General features: G+C 34.6%; 1 protein-coding gene across 1 annotated transcript in view; it reads left to right on the top strand.

The window, feature by feature from the left end:
* mcu (mitochondrial calcium uniporter) overlaps positions 1-20,291 on the top strand; it is a 147,674-nt gene that overhangs the window by 113,435 nt on the left and 13,948 nt on the right. The window contains exons 3-4 of the mRNA XM_056471015.1: positions 4,463-4,526; positions 19,366-19,536. Coding sequence (XP_056326990.1) covers positions 4,463-4,526; positions 19,366-19,536 — 235 coding nt within the window. The remainder of the gene's footprint in view (positions 1-4,462; positions 4,527-19,365; positions 19,537-20,291) is intronic.

Genomic DNA, 20,291 nt, shown 5'->3' on the forward strand with positions numbered 1-20,291 from the left:
CATGTCAATCGTATTGACGAGCTGCCTCCGAAACGTCCGTCAGACATTAAAAATATATCATTTTAGTTCAATTTTTTGGATCTGAAAAGGTGTTTTGACACTTCAGGGCCACCGTACCATTGAAAGGCAAAATCTAAAATGGCGTCAAAGAAACGAATCCACCTTAGGCAAACTGCCAGTCTCTGTTCAGGATCTATTGGTTTACGGAATTGGTGGTCTTTTTAATATGTGGTTCCAGTATCTCTAGCAAAGTATCAAACTGAGCCACAGACGACCTGAAGGAAACTTTAATTGGGTCGGGATAATCCTGCAGCTCTTTGATGAGGAAGTCTCCCCAATCTAATGATGGGATGGACCCAATATTTCCACTTTGTTTTTCCTTTAAGCAGGAGGACAACAAAATCATCTTCACTACTCCAAGACTCCATTTTGTATTTGTGAATTATTTTGCAATGGATTAATAAATACACATCAGACAAATTTATCAGCCTTGAATAAAAAAAAAAGACCTTTACTGTCCATGTGTTTGGGCTTTATATTGTTGTTGAATAATATGCAAACATATATATTCAAAGTCAGGGGTCCACGGGGTCCTAAAAAGTCTTAAATTTTAAAAGCTAAATTTTAGGCCTTAAAGTCTTAAATCTACTGAAATGATGTGTTGTAGGTCTTACATCTTTATAATTTTTTTTTATTATTATTATTATTTTTTTTAACAGGTCTTAACTTTTCTTTGTTCATCTATAGCTACCCAATCTTGCCATTAACACCCATACAATCTCAATAAACTTTAACTTTTAATTTAAAAATAGCATTTAATTACATTCCTTACTGTAACATTACTGCTGAGGATACTGACCTAAGCTATATTTTGTATTATTAAATTATTATTATTATTATTATTATTATTAATATTATTGTAGACTGAAGTGATTGACAGCTGTTTTGTTCTATTCTTGGTTAGGGTTATAGGGTTTGAAAATGGATATATTTGAATATTAATTAAAAACATATTCAAACAAAATTATTATTATTGTAGTATTAAATTTTTACCATTTTTTGATAGGGCAAGTGAAAATCTTTTCTAACTGTGGATATTAAAAAAAAAAATCCTTAACATTTAGCCCTGTATAAGTCTAAAATTTCGATCATAATGGTCTTAAAATGTCTTAAAGTCTTAAATTTAACTTGGTGAAACCTGCCGAAACCCTGAAAGTGACATGAAGTTGCAGTCACTGTTGGAATTGTGTGGCCATGACGTTAGTGAAAGGCTTCAAAATTACTCAGAGGTGATTTTTCATGTGAATTTTGTCAGAAAATCTGGCACTGTAATCAGTGGTAAATCTCCAGTATGTGCTTTCAGATAGAGCAACGTTTACTACACAGAGTCGTAGTTTACTAAGAGGGAAGAAATAGAAAATTCTGAAATCGAAGATAATCGTTCTGCAAATCGACAGTTGTTTGCATGGCTTCTCATCTCAAAGTATGCAAAAATACAACATTTACTAACATGGGTTTACTCAAAACTCCCATCATAACTTCAATCGAGAACAAGAATCCTTCAGCTTCTGATTTCATAATTTAGTGTTCATTAGTCATGTTAAATAAATAAAAGCAGTTTGATTTTTTTCCATCTCTTCTTTTGACATATTTGCAGTTTCTCCATTATAGCGCCCTCTGGCTTTTGTACGAGATTTATTGTTGATCACAGAACCGTGTTTTTATTGACGAGATGTGCATGACAGTTGCAGAATCGCAATTTCTGTTCCATTTTGAACTATCATGTAGCCCTACTTTAGTGGAGCAAAATGGAAAACAAAACAAGAAGTTACTGAAAACTCTTTGCAATACAATCTAGCACTCGAAAACCCAGTTTAGACCAGTTTGTTGAACTGGATCTGTTGATTTAATTACATCATGACATCTTCCATGAATTCTCCTCCAAGAGCAAAGGTGTTGAAACGGCAGTAAATAATGACTTGCTGAATCAGTTTATTACACAATGCTATGATGTCAGTGTGATGTTAACACCACATGGACCCCGATTAGAGTGCTTTTTATTTGTCATTTTAAAGACTTACAACCTCAGTCGCCAATTAAATCCCATTACAGTAAATCATACAGGTTTATAATGACATGAAAGAGAATAAACAGTATTTCTGAGTGAACTATTCCCTGTTGTTTTGACTATTGTTGTTTACCTTATTCTGGAGTATGAACCCAAGTCACCCTTGTCCATTATTGGATCTATTCCTAGTCTGTGTCAAAAATAAATACACAAAATACTTAGTTAATAGCTTCACATTGTCATGATTCAGTGGTTCTTGCCTTCACAGAGAGTGTGTGTTTTCATCTGCGATCTCAGCACAGTACTCCTATTTTGCTGTCAGACAAGCCTGAACAAATGGGGAATGCCACAACTATTTAAACATTTCGCTTGCACAGTCAAGTCTGTTTGTGTTGCTGTCCTGCTGAAAGAATCATGGAACCTCTGAACTCAATTTTCAGCATATTTCAACAGATTTGTGCGTGTTGTACATCAATTAAGACAACGTTAGCATCTGTTAGCTTTAAATGTAGGGAATAACTGACGAAGTTTGAGCTTTTTGTTTTTTTCCATCAAAGCTAACATAGCTATTTTTTATCAAAACTAACATAGCTAGCTTTTTTATATCAAAACTAACATAGCTAGCTTTTTTTATCAAAGCTAACATAGCTATTTTTTATCAAAACTAACATAGCTAGCTTTTTTTATCAAAGCTAACATAGCTAGCTTTTTTTTCATCAAAGCTAACATAGCTAGCCTTTTTTCATCAAAGTTAACATAGCTAGCCTTTTCCCATCAAAACTAACATAGCTAGCTTTTTTATATCAAAACTAACATAGCTAGCTTTTTTTATCAAAGCTAACATAGCTATTTTTTATCAAAACTAACATAGCTAGCTTTTTTTATCAAAGCTAACATAGCTAGCTTTTTTTTCATCAAAGCTAACATAGCTAGCCTTTTTTCATCAAAGTTAACATACCTATTTTTTTTATCAAAACTAACATAGCTAGCTTTTTATATCAAAGCTAACATAGCTAGCTTTTTATATCAAAGCTAACATAGCTAGCTTTTTTTTCATCAAAGCTAACATAGCTAGCCTTTTTTCATCAAAGTTAACATACCTATTTTTTATCAAAACTAACATAGCTAGCTTTTTATATCAAAGCTAACATAGCTAGCTTTTTTTTCATCAAAGCTAACATAGCTAGCCTTTTTCCATCAAAGTTAACATAGCTAGCCTTTTCCCATCAAAACTAACATAGCTAGCTTTTTATATCAAAGCTAACATAGCTAGCCTTTTTTTCATCAAAGTTAACATACCTATTTTTTTATCAAAACTAACATAGCTAGCTTTTTATATCAAAGCTAACATAGCTAGCTTTTTTTTCATCAAAGCTAACATAGCTAGCCTTTTTTCATCAAAGTTAACATACCTATTTTTTTTAATCAAAACTAACATAGCTAGCTTTTTATATCAAAGCTAACATAGCTAGCTTTTTTTTCATCAAAGCTAACATAGCTAGCCTTTTTTCATCAAAGTTAACATACCTATTTTTTTTAATCAAAACTAACATAGCTAGCTTTTTATATCAAAGCTAACATAGCTAGCTTTTTTTTCATCAAAGCTAACATAGCTAGCCTTTTTTCATCAAAGTTAACATACCTATTTTTATCAAAACTAACATAGCTAGCTTTTTATATCAAAGCTAACATAGCTAGCTTTTTTTTCATCAAAGCTAACATAGCTAGCCTTTTTCCATCAAAGTTAACATAGCTAGCCTTTTTCCATCAAAGTTAACATAGCTAGCCTTTTTTCATCAAAGTTAACAAAGCTAGCCTTTTCCCATCAAAACTAACATAGCTAGCTTTTTTATATCAAAGCTAACATAGCTAGCTTTTTTTTTCATCAAAGCTAACATACCTATTTTTTTATCAAAACTAACATAGCTAGCTTTTTATATCAAAGCTAACATAGCTAGCTTTTTTTTCATCAAAGCTAACATAGCTAGCCTTTTTCCATCAAAGTTAACATAGCTAGCCTTTTTCCATCAAAGTTAACAAAGCTAGCCTTTTCCCATCAAAGCTAATATAGCTAGCTTTTTTTTTTTATCAAAGTGGCCAAAACCCCTCTAAAACCAGCCTAGTTGACCAGCTAAAACCAGCCAACCAGCCTAGGCTGGTTTAAGCTGTTTTTTAGAGAGAGTCAGCATTGGCCACTAACAGATGGCCGTTGCTGGTCTCCTCTTTCTCTCCTGCTTTTGCTCCGTCACACACACTACCCTACATTCTCCTCACAGCTTTGCGCACCCATATATGTGGCTTTTTTTTATTCTGAACTGAAAGAGGGGCTGTTTCATGACTCCTTAATACAATTGAATATCAAATGACCTACAGTATGCTTCTGTTTTATTATAGGGCTGGAAGGGCTCCCCCTCATGGCAGGGTCAAAGACTACTGTGTTCACCTGCTGCTACAGAAGGTGAGTCTTCGTGTTCATGATTTGTTTATTTGAACACATGCAAATACCTGCCAGGTTTTTGCATCACTGGAATGGTTTACAAACTAGACCTTTGCTGTGACCGCCTACTTATGGACTTCAGAAACATGTATTACTTTGCGTTTCCTCCGAAGGCGTCTCAGAGAATTATATTAATATAGAGTTCAAAGCCTTGAACCAAACCAACCAGCTTGAACATTTACACAACAAATACTATTGGATTTGAAGTAAATATTTGAAAATCCTGAAGAGAAGACGTCATTAAGATCGTGAATATAGTATACTTTAAATATAGCAGCTGTTTGTGTAATCAAATGTAATTTAGTCTTGGTTTTTATATTAACTGACTGTCATTTATGTGATAATGTTAGTTTATAGTACTTTAATAGTGGCCTAATTATAGTTATTAGCAGTGGTGTAAAGTAACAAATTACAAATACTCAAGCTACTGTAATTGGGTAGTTTCTCTCAGGAATTGTAATTTACTAAGTAGTTTTAAAAAAAAGTGTACTTTTACTTTCCCTTAAGTCAATTTTTAGTGCACTATTGGTACTTTTACTCCACTACTTCCCTTCAACCTGTAGTCACTACTCATTTCCTGTCTATGGGGATTAGATAAATCAGTCCTGTGATTCCTGTCCAATCAAATCACACACAGAAGGTAAACTGCATCACAATGAACTACCTCAAGACATGGGCGATTTATAATTGCAGCAAACTGTTTGGAAGCATTAGAACTGTCCAAGAAGATGTCCAGAATCTTTACACGCATTGACCCAGAGACTGTTTAGATGCCTGTCACTGATGAAAAGATGACGGCTGTTTACTTTACTTCATGTTGACCCAAATGGCCTTAAACAACCAGCAGGCATAAGACATCAACATGACATCAAATTGACCTCAACATCATGGGGACAATTGTACAATTGTACCTCAACAATGTGGGGATGTAGCATTTTGTTTGGAAAAATAAAATCAGGTTGATGTCAGAACCCAACATCAGGCCGACGTCAATGCCCAACGTCCAACTTAAAATCAACGTCTATTGATCTACAGCTTGACATTGTGTGGACGTTACCACTGTGATGTCTATCTGATATTCGATTTTGGTTGCCATACCTGATGAATAAATGTCAGTATTTGACGTTCATAGCTAATACACCTGTATATAATGTTCATAGTACATCCATCTGTAAATATTACCATAGTTTTTTTATAACTGCACTTTATAACTTATACCTGTATCCTGCACTTGCTGCTATTGCACTGCTGGTTAGACCGAAACTGCATTTTGTTGCCTTGTACTTGTACATGTGTAATGACAATAAAGTTGAATCTAATCTTATCTAATCAATATGACACTGGTTTAAGATGTTGGCTCAACATTGGATTTTGGTCACTTTCCAACACAACCTAAAATCAACCAAATATCAACATCATTTGATGTCGTTATTGGACATCAAAATAACGTTGTCCGTAGACACTGGCTAGACATTGAATTTTGGTCACCTGACATCACAACCTAAATCTAACCTAATATTAACGTCTAGAGTTGTGTGCCTGCTGGGCAATAACTAAATGGACTACAGAATGTTACGTTTACACACATTCACAAATTAAATGTATCAGCTTTTCACAGTGTAATACTCCCTACTCACTACTCTTTTGAAAGGTCTTTTTACTCATACTCTGAGTAATATTTACAACAGATACTTTTACTCGCACTACATTTTTAGGAAAGTAATTTTTAGGAAAGATTTTTCAGTACTCTTTCCACCACTGGTTATTAGTAATAATAATTAGTTATTAGTAATACTTTAATAGTGTTTCTTTTGTCTGCTTGTTCAAACTACTTTTTGAAACTGATCTGAATCAACACAATTCTTGATTTTTTTTTTTCTACTTTTCCACAGATCAACAGTTTTTTTTTTTTTATTCAACTTAATTGTTTTATGTTCAATCCACTTAAATTTGTAAAAACAATTAAGTTAACTTAATCGATTTGTGTTGGGACAACATGAAGGAATTGTATGGAACCCTGCCTTTTTTACAGTGCAGTTCCTATTCCACTGTAACATATTCTCAGAAGATGATTAAAGAAAAACTGCAAAACTGGATTTAATTTCGTCAACAATGAAACCTAGCAACCGAACTGCAGAGATGCTTCAGTATGCTGTTGTTCTGCAGGTGTACAGTTCTTTATAGAAAGAGATAATTAGCTTTTTTTTCAACACCAGTCTCTATAAACGTTTGCTAAACAGGTTTTATCTTTACATAATGTCGGCAGTCAGACTCAGAAGTGCTTGATTATTTTATCAAACTGATCATAAAATACTTTGCTCGGTATGTTTGTACTTGTAAACAAGCCAGTGAATGAGGTTAATTTTACCCTAATATTTACTATCAGTGTTCATTTTTTAAATATATAATCAAAGCTAAATTGGTAATTGTGTGACATTAGCGGTTTCTGGAATGCATGCAATGCACATTTAAATGAATACATGTGTCAGATTTTAAAACTTTAAGTTAAATACGAACACTTTCAGTTAAAAAATTCCTTCGAAAATTAGCATGTTGTTAACATGATTCCAACATGGATTAGCATGATTCGGGGGGAGGGAGTGAAGAGACGAAGATAGAGCCAATTCGGTGGATGAAGATGATTGGAAGGCCATGATGGTTAAGGACCGAGAGGGAATTTGGCCAGGACACCAGGGGTTACTCTTAATGAGAAGGGCCATGGAATTTTTCTTCCATTACTTTACTGGGGTGTTAGGACCCATACAGACCGCAGGTTGAGCTCCCCCTGCTGGCCTCACTAACACTTCCAACAGCAACCCAGCTTTCCCTTGTGGTCTCCCATCCAGATACTGACCAGGCTCAGCCCTGCTTAGCTTCAATGAGTAACCGGTCTTGGGCTGCAGGATGATATGGCTGTGGCTGTTTTATGCTCAAACATACACAAGCTAACTGACTTACATTCAAAACGTGGGGAAAAGAAAAACTAAAAGCACCCTTTGACCATTTATGAGCATTCAAAAATAGGTGCATCTTCTAATAATTGCAATTAAAGGTCCCATGAAATTAGAATAAACATTTTTAGATGTTAGTTTCAGTCTGTTTTAAGTTTTAAGAATAACTATTAGTTAATGTGCTCCAAAACAGTGACAAAATTTGCGTTTAAAAGATATAAAACTGAAATAAACATGTAAAGATTGCAGTTTGACGCCTAAATCGATCAACGATTTTATTTGTCACCTCATACTTCAGTATCTCATCAAATCTTGACCAATCAAATGCTCTCTAGTATCTGCCCCGCCCCCATCTCATTTGCTTTTCATTAGATGCACTTGAGCTCAACCACTCCCTGGCAGAGCTGTAATAAACACAAAACCCAATTACTGTTTTTTAAAAAGGGGAGGAGCTACACTATGTCCCGCCCTCTCTTCAATTTTTGACCTTTAAGGCAAACTCAGCATAGCTCCAAGGCATTGCTTGCAAGAGATTGTGGGAAATGCAGTTTTGTTGTTGTCACATCTACCATTTATAATGCAGTATAGTAGCTGTGACTAGATGGTGGATGGGGGTCAGTCTGTGTGAAGAGAGCAATGAATCTCTGTGACACGTAGACAAATTATACCCGGAAGGTCAGGAGAGGTGGAGACACCGAGAGGAGCATGAATGCAGTCTGTCATCTCAGAGAGAGAAAGAAAGAGAGAGAGAGAGAGAGTGATTTACTTTACCATGGGTTTTAATAGCAGATCCTTTACAACAGCTGGATCATGACACACTGCAGCAGAAACAACAAACCCTGAATGCTGTCTGTGATGTACTGTTTTTAGTAGCTGGCTTACTGACACACACAGTTGAAGTCAGAATCATTAGCCCTCCTTTATATTTTTCTGTTTAATAGAACGATTGTTTTATCTTTGGCATGATGACAGTACAAAAAACCAAATCTCCTACCACAGCTATGCTGATGACACTCAGATCTACCTAGCCTTACTGCCTAATGACTACAGCCCCATTGACACCCTCTGCCAATGCACTGATGAAATTAACAATCGGATGTGCCAAAACTTTCTTCAGTGAAACAAAGAGAAAACTGAAGTGATTGCGTTTGGGAACAGAGATGAGGTTCTCAAGGTGAATGCGTACCTTGGCTCTAAGGGTCAAACAACAAAAAATAAGGTCAAGAATCTTGGTGTGACTCTGGAGTCAGATCTGAGTTTCAATAGTCATGTCAAAGCAGTTAGTAAATCAGCATACTATCATCTTAAAAACATTGCAAGAATTAGATGCTTTGTTTCCAGTGAGGACTTGTTCATGCTTTTATCAGCACCAGGGTGGATTACTGTAACGGCCTTCTCACTGGCCTTACCAAAAAGACAGTCAGACAGTTACAGCTCATCCACAATGCTGTGGACAGAATTCTGACCAGAACCAGGAAATCAAAGCACATCACACCTGTCCTCAGGTCTTCACACTGGCTCCCAGTTACATTCAGAATAGATTTTAAAGTATTACTACTGGTCTATAAATCACTAAATGGCCTAGGACCTCAATATATTACAGATATGCTGACTGAATACAAACCTAACAGATCACTCAGATCATTAGGATCATATAAATTAGAAATTCCAAGAGTTTAGTCAAAGCAGGGTGAATCGGCTTTCAGCTACTACGCCCATCGCTGCTGGAATCAGCTTCCAGAAATGGTCACTTGTGCTCCAACATTAGGCACATTCAAATCAAGACTGAAAACACATCTGTTTAGCTGTGCCTTTACTGAATGAGCACTGTGCTACGTCCCACAGATCACACTATTATGTTTTTCTCTTCTTTTTCATTCTTTTATAACACATTTTATCTGTTTTTATGCTTATTTATTTTATTTTTTAACCATTTTTATTATTTGTTTTTATTTTTCTTATACTTGTTTCCTTTATTTCTGTTTATGTAAAGCACTTTGAATTGCCACTGTGTATGAAATGTGCTATAGAAATAAACTTGCCTTGCCTTACATACTATTTTACTAGATATTTTTCAAGATACTAGTATTCAGCTTAAATTGCAACTAAAAGGCTTAACTAGGTTAATTAGGCAGGGTAATTAGGCAAGGCATTGTATAACGATGGTTTGTTCTGTAGACTATAAAAAGAAAAATATCACTTAATGGGACTAATCATATTGACCTTAAAATGGTTCATAAAAATTAAAAACTGCTTTTATTCTAGCCGAAATAAAACAAATAAGACTTTCTCCAGAAGAAAAAATATTATAGGAAATACTGTGAAAAATTCCTTGCTCTGTTAAACATTATTTGGGAAATATTTGAAAAAGAAAACAATTAATCCTAATCATTCAGACTTCAACTGTAAATACTTCACTGGAAGGTAACTAATCTACCAACTATGAGCCACTTTACAAAAATATAAACTTATGTTTTGTTTTTTGTATTCTGCAATTTTTCTACAATAAATAACACAAGCACAAATACATTCAGAACCACAAATGTCATTTTAAAGGGCACCTATTTTACCCCTTTTTCAAAATTCTTCAAGAAGTCTTTTGTGTCTCCAGAATGTGTCTGTGAAGTTTCAGCTCAAAACACTCATCAGATTATTTATTATACCTTTCAGAACATTGGGACTTTCTGCTCTGAACACATTGTAGCTATTTTGGTTGCCTGTGCCTTTAATGCTAGTTCTCCCCGCCCACCTTTCCCACGTGTCTTTCAGAGTGTGGCTCAATCTCCGCCTCGGCTGCGTCAGATAAACAGCACAGTGACAGACATGAAGGAAGCAGATCTTATGTATCGTTTGTGAGAAATACTAGAGAAAGAACTTTCCCAATAATTATTAGATGTATTTGTTGTGGAGTTAATTCCAAGCCTTTCAATGAGTTACACATGATGTCACACACACAGTGCCCGTGTTTAACTTTGCACTGTTTTTGCACCGCAAATGTGACAGGATACATGTTATTATCCACTGCTGTATGGATATCTGTTATGTTAATGTACAAAATAAACCTGATTTAACCTCTACGAACCGGGATTGAATCGTCGTCTTTTATAATTGTACTGACATGCAGCTGTGCTGATAAAATGAAAACGGTGAGATCGCTGTAATTCATTACAAACATACACTCATTTAAACACATTTTAAACTTGTGAAACTCATTCTTGATCACATTTGATGATGATTGATGATCACAGAGAGCTGAACAGATCCTTTAATCCCGGTTGCTTTGCGCACGTCCTGTCTTGTTGATGTGATTATACGCGTTACTATGGAGACATGTTAATATGCAGCTGTCAATCAATTTGGTGGGCGGGAAAACCGCACTCCTACGTCAAGTTGCGGTGGGCCTCAAAATAGGAGGGATTTGGATCCTATTTTAATGTCAGGAAATTAAAAAAAAAGAGACTTATTGTTCTTATATCACCCCAATATGACTGTGGACACACTATACTACACACCGTTCTGTCCAAACAGCTTACAAAATGTGATTTTTCAATAGCAGTGGGAATAAATGTCTTCCCATACTTTTTCGCTAATGGAATTTTCTACCAAAAAAATTATACAGAAAAGACTTTTATACTGAAAAGAATACAATTTCACAATAATCGAGGCTTTCCTTTTTGTCTCTGCAATAAATAAATCTCTAATAGATGTTTGTCTCTCACCAAATATTTTACCTTCTATATTTATTACCCTTTAAAGTCCACATGAACCGAAAGCTGCGACCATTTATTTATTTATATTATGATGCAGTTCCTAAAGAAATGAAATATTAAATGAGAAAACAGTGGGTGTGACTTGTTTTTTTTTTCTACTGCGAGCTGATTGGATGTAATAAAGTAGGCATTTCAGTCGGAAAGATAGGGAAAAGGTTTCAGGAGAACCTAACAACCTAACAGACTCCTCCTCCTCCTCACTACTTCTGTTTGTTGTCAAAACTGACAGTTGGAGGGGCGTGGTTAAGTATGTTAGCCACGCCCAATACCTCAAAATCACATAATTTGAGAATTTAACTGAAAACAAAAATGAAGGGCATTTTCAGATTTCATTTAAAGATTGCAGGGGCAAACTATTTAGTTTTTCTTAATGACATGCACAGATGAATTGTTCACCGCAACGCAGTTTATTAGCAAACTTTGTTAGCATTGTGAGCTAACAAACTCAATATGTTTAGTTTGGATTTCATTTGTACTTTAAGTTTCTTTTTGCTTTTAACAGAGAGTGAGTTGAACCAGACAACAGTATTAAAAGTAAGGACTGATTCTATGAGTGATTTATATAAATGTCCTCAATATTAAAACTGCTCAGTTTTATTGTTGAGAAGGACATTTTGATTACCATATATAAATCACTCATCGAATTACTTTCCAAGAAATTGTCCAATTCACACAATATAAGTGAGATGTGTCTTTTTAATTGTATAACTACTAAAACCAGAGCTGCATTATCTCAGTTAGGCAACACACACTGGTAATAAAACTGACAATATATTGAGGGATCATTAAAATGAACCATCTGAATCAACCAGTTATCTAAAATGAATCAGACTTCCAGTGTTCAGTTTAGTTTGCCTGAAAGCTATCCTGAATGAAATGGGACCCTGGAGTCTGCTTTATTCTCTCTTTTAATTCGGATTCAGTTTCACTTTTAATGGTTTAATTGAATTGTAATAATAAATAATGCAAATTTGAACTATTTCCTTTTTATCTTTTAGATTTCTGGGTTTTCTGAATTAATACAAATGAACACAGCTTGACCAATATAATCAGTCCTTTTAAAATGCATTTCAGGCAATAGAGTTAATTATTAACAATGTATTTAATTGTTTGTGCTGCATGAATTATGACATTGTTTGAGCTTACCTGAAAAAAAAAAACATTTCAGTAATCATTTTGTTATTATTATGAAGCAAATGAAGATTTAATTATTAAATAGAAGTTATTTATTTGCTTTAAAGGGCACCTATGGTGAAAAATCTACTTTTCAAGCTGTTTGGACAGACATATGTGCATGTATGGTGTATAGATCATCATATTGGGGTGATATAAGCACACCCAGTTCTTTTTTTTCAATTTAGCAACATAAAAACGGTGGACCAATTGGAGCGGTTTTCAAATCGACCGCAACTTTACATAGGAGTGCAGTCCCCCCGCTCACCGAATTGACAGCTGCTTGTATTAACATGTCCGGTAGTCACGTGTATAATCATATCAACAAGAGAGGACGAGCGCAAAGCAACCGGGAATAAAAGGCCTGTTCAGTTCGCTAGGATCATCAATCATCAACAAATGTGATCGAGTAAGTTTCACATGTTTAAACTGTTTTAAAACAGAGCATGTGTGTAATGAATTACAGCTTCGCTTTACTTCATCAGCACAGCCGTGTGTCAGAACAATTATAAAGGAAGACGCTTCAATCCCGATTTGTGGACGTTAAATCAGGTTTATTTTGTACATTAACATAACAGATATCCATACAGCAGTGGATAATAACGTGTATCCTGTCACATTTGTGTGCAAAAAGAGTGCAAAGCTAAACGGGCGCTCTATCTGTGTGTGTGTGTGTGTGTGTGTGTGTGTGTGTGTGTGTGCGCGCGTGTATCTGTGTGTGCGTGTGCGCACGTGAACTGCGATGCAACTGCACAATAAATACTCCTTGGTAAAGTTCTTACTGTAGTATTTCTCACACACGCTACATGAGATCTGCTTCCTTTAAGTCTGACTGTTGTCTGACGCAGCCGAGGGGGGAGATTAAGGTACGCAGAAAGGTGGGCGGGGAGGACTAGCCTTACAGGAGCAGTACACCAAAACCGCCACCCAGTACAAAAATGTATAAATAGGAATTTAATAAAAGGTATAATAAAAAATCTGATGGGTGTTTTGAGCTGAAACTTTACAGACACATTCTGGAGACGCAAAACACTTATATTAAATATGAAAAAAGGGCTAACCTAGGTGCCCTTTAACATTCATGAGAAATAACTGTGATTGTGTAGAGTGCTACTTTTAATGTACTGATACAACTGTTACAGCAATTTCTATTTTTATGACTATCCTCTTTCCAAGTTCACGTTTTCATCTTAGTAGAAAACATAGAGCTTCACTTTATTTATTTACTTTACTTGTCAATCATGTTTATGACAGATTTATGACACATTATGTTGTCTTGAAACACTCCTGATACCTCTGTCTTTCGGATAAGACGTTAAACTGAGGTCCTGACTCTCTGTGGTCTTTAAAATTCTCATTGCATTTCACGTATAACTCCAGTCGGGTATACTCCAGTGTCCTGGCCAAATTCCCCCCATCGGCCCTTAACCATCATGGCCTCCCAATCATGGCCATCCACTGAATTGTCTGTATCACCGTCTCTCCACTCGACCAATAGCACACTGGTGAGCACACTGGTGCTGTTGTCCTGTGGCTGCCGTCGCATCATCCAAGCGGGTGCTGCACACTGGTGGTGGGGTGGATTGTAAGCTCTTTGGGTGTATGACAATGCACTATATAAATACACACATTACATTATATCACAAAAATTATGCTGTCTTGTTTTAAGAAATAATATGCCAAAATTAAGGGAATTTTGCTTAAAATAAGCAAAATAATCTTGTTTTTCCTTGTGAGATTTATTATTCTTATCACATTGGCAGATTATTTTGCTTGTTTAAGGAAAAAAATTCACTTAATTTTGACACTTTATTTTTTAAAAGAAGACCATGTGTTTGGCTTGTCTAGAAAATGCTTCTTGATTTAAGAATTTTTAGATATTTGGACAAGAAACAAGACAAAAAAATCTAAGAAATGCATTTTTAGCAGTGGAATGTCTTTGTTAGGACAACTTGACATCTCAAACAATGTCACCTTTGGATTTAAAACTTGCATTGACACTTAATGACAGTTGTCATGCATAAAATCTCATTCATATATGTTTATGAATGTTTCATGACAGTCTTATGAACATCCCTTCAAGTAAAGTGTTACCATTTAAATCTCTGAACATCTTTTTATAACTTCTAAAAGGCTTCTGCTTGCATCATTTGTCATTGTTCAGCTCTAAAGTCTGTAGAAACGCAGGCATAAAGAAAGTGAATCAGAGGACTTTTTGATGTTACAATAGTTTTTTTTTCATTAATATCATCTTATATTCAGATTGTATATTAATATAGGTGCAACTTGGCTCTGTAGACAGGGTATACATGGGTGGGTAGGTATAAAGAAAATGAATCAAATTACTTTGGGATGTTAACAGAAATTATTAAAGCAATAGTTCAGCCCAAAATGAAAATACTGTCATCATTTACTCACCTTTACTTGTTTCAAACCATTATGAGTGTCTTTCTTCTGTCGAACACTAAAGAAGATGTTTTTAAAAATGCTGAAAGCCTGTAACCATGGACTTCCATAGCATTTGTTTTGTCTTACTATGGAAGTCAATGGTTACATGTTTTCTGCTTTTTTTGTAATATTTTCTTTTGTGTTCAACAGAAGAAAGAAACTGATAAACCACATGAGGAAGAGTAAATAGAGTTAATCTTCATTTTTGAGTGAACTGTCCCTTTAAAGTCATTTAATCACTCGTCTCTGAAGTCAAAAAGTGATTTAAAAGTACATTGGATTTTAAGTGCTGTAGGTAGTAGTATGTAAGAAAGTAAAAGGCATTTGATTTGTGCTGAAATCAGTGTAAATGTGGCCACGAGGTGGAATCTTATCTCTTTAAATGATAAAGTGGGGTTATTAAAGGAATAGTTCACCCAAAACTGAAAATTCAGTCATCATTTACGCATTCGCTCATCATAAACCTGTTTAAGTATACCTTTCTTTTGTTAAACCCAAAAGAAGATATTTTGAAAAATGCTGAAAAAACCTGTAACCATTGACTTCCATAGCATTTGTTTTTTCTTACTATGGAAGTCAATGGTTACAGGTTTTCTGCTTTTTTTTTGTAATATTTTCTTTTGTGTTCAACAGAAGAAAGAAACTGATAAACCACTTGAGGGAGAGTAAATAGAGTTAATCTTCATTTTTGAGTGAACTGTCCCTTTAAAGTCATTTAATCACTCGTCTCTAAAGTCAAAAAGTGATTTAAAGGTACATTAGATTTTAAAATAGGCAAAGTACCATAAATAGTAGTATGTAAGAAAGTAAATGTCATTTGTTTAGCTCTGAAATTAGTATAAATGTTGTCATGAGGTGGAATCATATCCCTTAAAATTATCAAATGGGGTTATTAACGGGATAGTTCACTCAAATCTGAAAATTCTGTCATCATTTATGCATAGTTCACTCATCACAAACCCGTGTGAGTACGTTTCTTCTGTTAAACGCAAAAGAAGATATTTAGAAAAATGCTGAAAACCTGTAAGCATTGACTTCCATTGTAAGAAAAACAAATGCAATGGAAGTCAATGGTTACAGGTTTTTTATAATATATATATATTTTGTGTTCAACAGAAGAAAGAAACTGATAAAGGTTTGAAACCACTTGAGGGAGAGTAAATAGTGAGTAAATCTTTATTTTTGAGTGAACAATCCCTTTAAAGACATTTAATCACTCATCTCTAAACTCAAAAAGTGATTTAAAAGTACATTGGATTTTAAGTGCTGTAGATAGTAGTATTTAAGAAAGTAAAAGGCTTTTGATTTGTGCTGAAATCAGTGTAAATGTGGCCACGAGGTGGAATCTTATCTCTTTAAATGATAAAAGGAAAGGTTATTAAAGGAATAATTCACCCAAAACTGAAAATTCAGTCATCATTTACGCATTCGCTCATCATAAACCTGTTTAAGTATACCTTTCTTTTGTTGAACCCAAAAGAAGATATTTTGAAAAATGCTGAAAACCTGTAAGCATTGACTTCCATTGCATTTGTTTTGTCTTACTATGGAAGTCAATGGTTACAGGTTTTCAGCTTTTTTTTTTGTAATATTTTCTTTTGTGTTCAACAGAAGAAAGAAACTGATAAACCACTTGAGGAAGAGTAAATAGAGTTAATCTTCATTTTTGAGTGAACTGTCCCTTTAAAGTCATTTAATCACTCGTCTCTGAAGTCAAAAAGTGATTTAAAAGTACATTAGATTTTAAAATAGGCAAAGTACCATACATAGTAGTATGTAAGAAAGTAAATGTCATTTGTTTAGCTCTGAAATCTGTATAAATGTTGCCATGAGGTGCAATCATATCCCTTAAAATTATCAAATGGGTTTATTAACGGGATGGTTCACTCAAAACTGAAAGTTCTGTCATTTATGCATAGTTCACTCATCACAAACCCGTGTGAGTACGTTTCTTCTGTTAAACGCAAAAGAAGATATTTAGAAAAATGCTGAAAACCTGTAACCATTGACTTCCATAGTAAGAAAAACAAATGCAATGGAAGTCAATGGTTACAGGTTTTTTTTTATAATATATATATTTTTTGTGTTCAACAGAAGAAACTCATAAAGGTTTGAAACCACTTGAGGGAGAGTAAATAGTGAGTAAATCTTTATTTTTGAGTGAACCATCCCTTTAAAGTCATTTAATCACTCATCTCTGAACTCAAAAAGTGATTTAAAAGAACATTGGATTTTGAAATAGGTAAAGTGCTATAGGTTGTAGTATGTAAGAAAGTAAATGGCATTTGATTTGTGCTGAAATCAGTGTGAATGTGGCCACGAGGTGGAATCTTATCTCTTTAAATGATAAAGCGGGGTTATTAAAGGAATAGTTCACCCAAAACTGAAAATTCAGTCATCATTTACGCATTCGCTCATCATAAACCTGTTTAAGTATACCTTTCTTTTGAGGAACCCAAAAGAAGATATTTTGAAAAATGCTGAAAAAACCTGTAATCATTGACTTCCATAGTATTTGTTTTTCCTACACTGGACGTCAATGGTTAGAGGTTTTCAGCTTTTTTTTCGTAATATCTTCTAATTTGTTCAACAGTAGAAAGAAACACAAAAAAAGCTTGAAACCGGTTGAGTAAATAGTGAGTAAATCTTGATTTTTTGGGTGAACTATCTTTTTAAAGTTATTTAATCACTCATCTCTAAAGTCAAAATGTGACTTAAAAGTATATTCGATTTTAAAATAGGTAAAGTACCATAGATAGTAGTATGTAAGAAAGTAAATGTCATTTGTTTAGCTCTGAAATCAGGTGGAATCATATTCTTTTAAACTGATAAAATGAGGTTATTAACGGGATGGTTCACTCAAAACTGAAAATTCTGTCATCATTTACTCATCATTCACTCATCACAAACCTGTTTGAGTACCTTTCTTCTGTTAAACACAAAAGAAGATGTTTTGAAAATAGCTGAAAAACCTGTAACCATCGACTTCCATAGTATTTGTTTTTCCTACACTGGAAGTCAATTGTTACAGGTTTTCAACTTTTTGTGATCTCTTCTTTTGTATTCAACAGAAAAAAAGAAACTCGTAAAGGTTTAAAACCACTTGAGAGAGTAAATCGTGAGTAACAGTCCCTTTAGTCACTCGTCTCTGAAGTCAGAATGTTAATCAAAGTACATTGGATTTTAAAATGGGTAAAATACTGTAGGTAGTAGTATATAAGAAAGTAAACACCATTTAATTTGTGCTGAAATCAGTGTAAATGTGGCCATAAGTGGAATCATATCCTTTTAATGATAAAATGGGGTTATTGAAGGGTTAGTTCACCTGAAACTGAAAATTCTGCATCATTTACTCATCATAAATCTGTTTGAGTACCTTTCTTCTGTTGAACCCAAAAGAAGACATTTTGAAAAATGTTAGAAACGGGTAACAATTGACTTCCATACTATTTGTTTTTCCTATTATGGAAGTCAATTGTCAAAACATCTTCCATGTGTTCAACAGAATGAAGACCTTCCTAAAGGTTAGAAACAATTTTCCTTGAGTAAATTTCCTTTTTTGTGTGTGAACTGTCCCTTTAAGGTCACAATTATGTCGGTTATTTCATCGTTCGGCTCTTAAGTTGATATAAACGCGAGGAATAGGAGTACAACCTATGACCATAAGAGCTCAGAATGACTCTTTAAACTACTCAATTTTGTATTATCCAGACTTCAGACCTCGCTGCGGTGCATCACGGTCCCCCTCAGACTCATTAAACCGAAGGGCTGCAGTAATGAGGAACTATATAAATGAGACAAATGTAGAGCTCTGGATCCGAACTGTAGCCTACCATCGTCGGGACAGCTCGAAGAGGCAGGAGATATACTGACAGTAAACTGCCACAGCGTCCCAAATGGCACACTATGTACTTATGCACTTACACACTCAACAGCGCAGTATATGAATTTAGTGAACACGAACCGGAAATTCAAACCGTTTCCCAGATGACGTTTGACGGTTGTCAAATCAGTGAAATAAATGACCAATGTAACGTTACGTAAATGACGATGTACAGTAGGGATGGCACTTACTCTTATCTCACTATTTACTCTACAGGGAAGGGTTTCCTGTTTGCTCAAGTGTTCGCATTCATAAGTTTACCGGCTGGACGACGGTTATAATGCTGCAGTAGTGTGAGGCCCATCAACAGGGCGCTTTGGTTAACCTTTACTGTCATTACAATACTGCCCCCTGCTGGACATCCTTCCATGCACTCTTTCCCACACTCTCAGCAGTATCTTGCTTTCCTAGAGTTTGATGCTAGTAGTGGATCAAAAAAGACAAGAAAGGGTGTTGTTCTGTATATTTTGATTTCCAGGTTTTAATCCGCTTTTAATGTTAAATACTATATTATGCCGTATTGATATTTTTCCTTTATTTACTAATGATTTTTTTTCTGGGTTGTATTTCTGCAGATGTTTCAGTGGTGTATCAGAACGGATTGCCGGTGATTTCTGTACGTCTGCCATCTCGACGAGAGCGCTGTCAGTTCACCCTTAAACCTCTGAGCGACACGGTGGGTGTTTTCCTTCAGCAGCTGCAGGCGGAGGACAGAGGCATCGATAGAGTCACCATCTACTCTGCAGGTACAGCACTGTAAATCTCAGAAACTGCCATGTATTCTGTGTTTCAGAGCGCAAATATAGATCCAAGCACAACAGTGGCAGAATTCTCTTTTTAGGTGAACTGTCTCTTTAATGCTCAGTTTGATTGTCAGCTGTTAGCCCCAGCAATATGATATTATCACAGTAATTGTGATATGATACTATTATATTATATATTATTGTGATTTTTAAATATATTGTGGCTAATTATATATTGTATATTGTGTTATATTTAAGCACTATATTAAAATAAATAAATATACATTTAAATATATACGAGGTATTGTACACCTGAATAAGTTCATGATGAAATGAGTGTGGTCTTTTTTTCAGAGATGTTTGTTAGTATGTTCAGGCTGCTATTTTTCATGTAAAAATGCTTCATATATTTGTGGAAATACTTTTATTATTTTATTATTATTATTATTATTATTTTATTATAGTGGACATACTTTTAAAAGGGTTACTTTTTATGTCCTGGACAGAATTTTACATAAAGTTTAAAAGAGCAGAATTAATTTGAACATGTCTATAACATGTCTCATTTTTGGCAAAGTGTAAAATATGTTGCTCCGGGTACGTTTCATTGCACATTTCAGATGACAATCCACTAGAGGGTGCTGTCTACATTTTCTTTTTCCTGTTAAATTGCTTAATATTTTTGTGGAAAATGGTTGTTATTATATTTATTATTATTGTTATTATTATTATTATTATTATTATTATTATTATTATTA

Source organism: Danio aesculapii, chromosome 13 (assembly GCF_903798145.1).
Source record: "Danio aesculapii chromosome 13, fDanAes4.1, whole genome shotgun sequence".
NCBI lineage: Eukaryota > Metazoa > Chordata > Actinopteri > Cypriniformes > Danionidae > Danio > Danio aesculapii.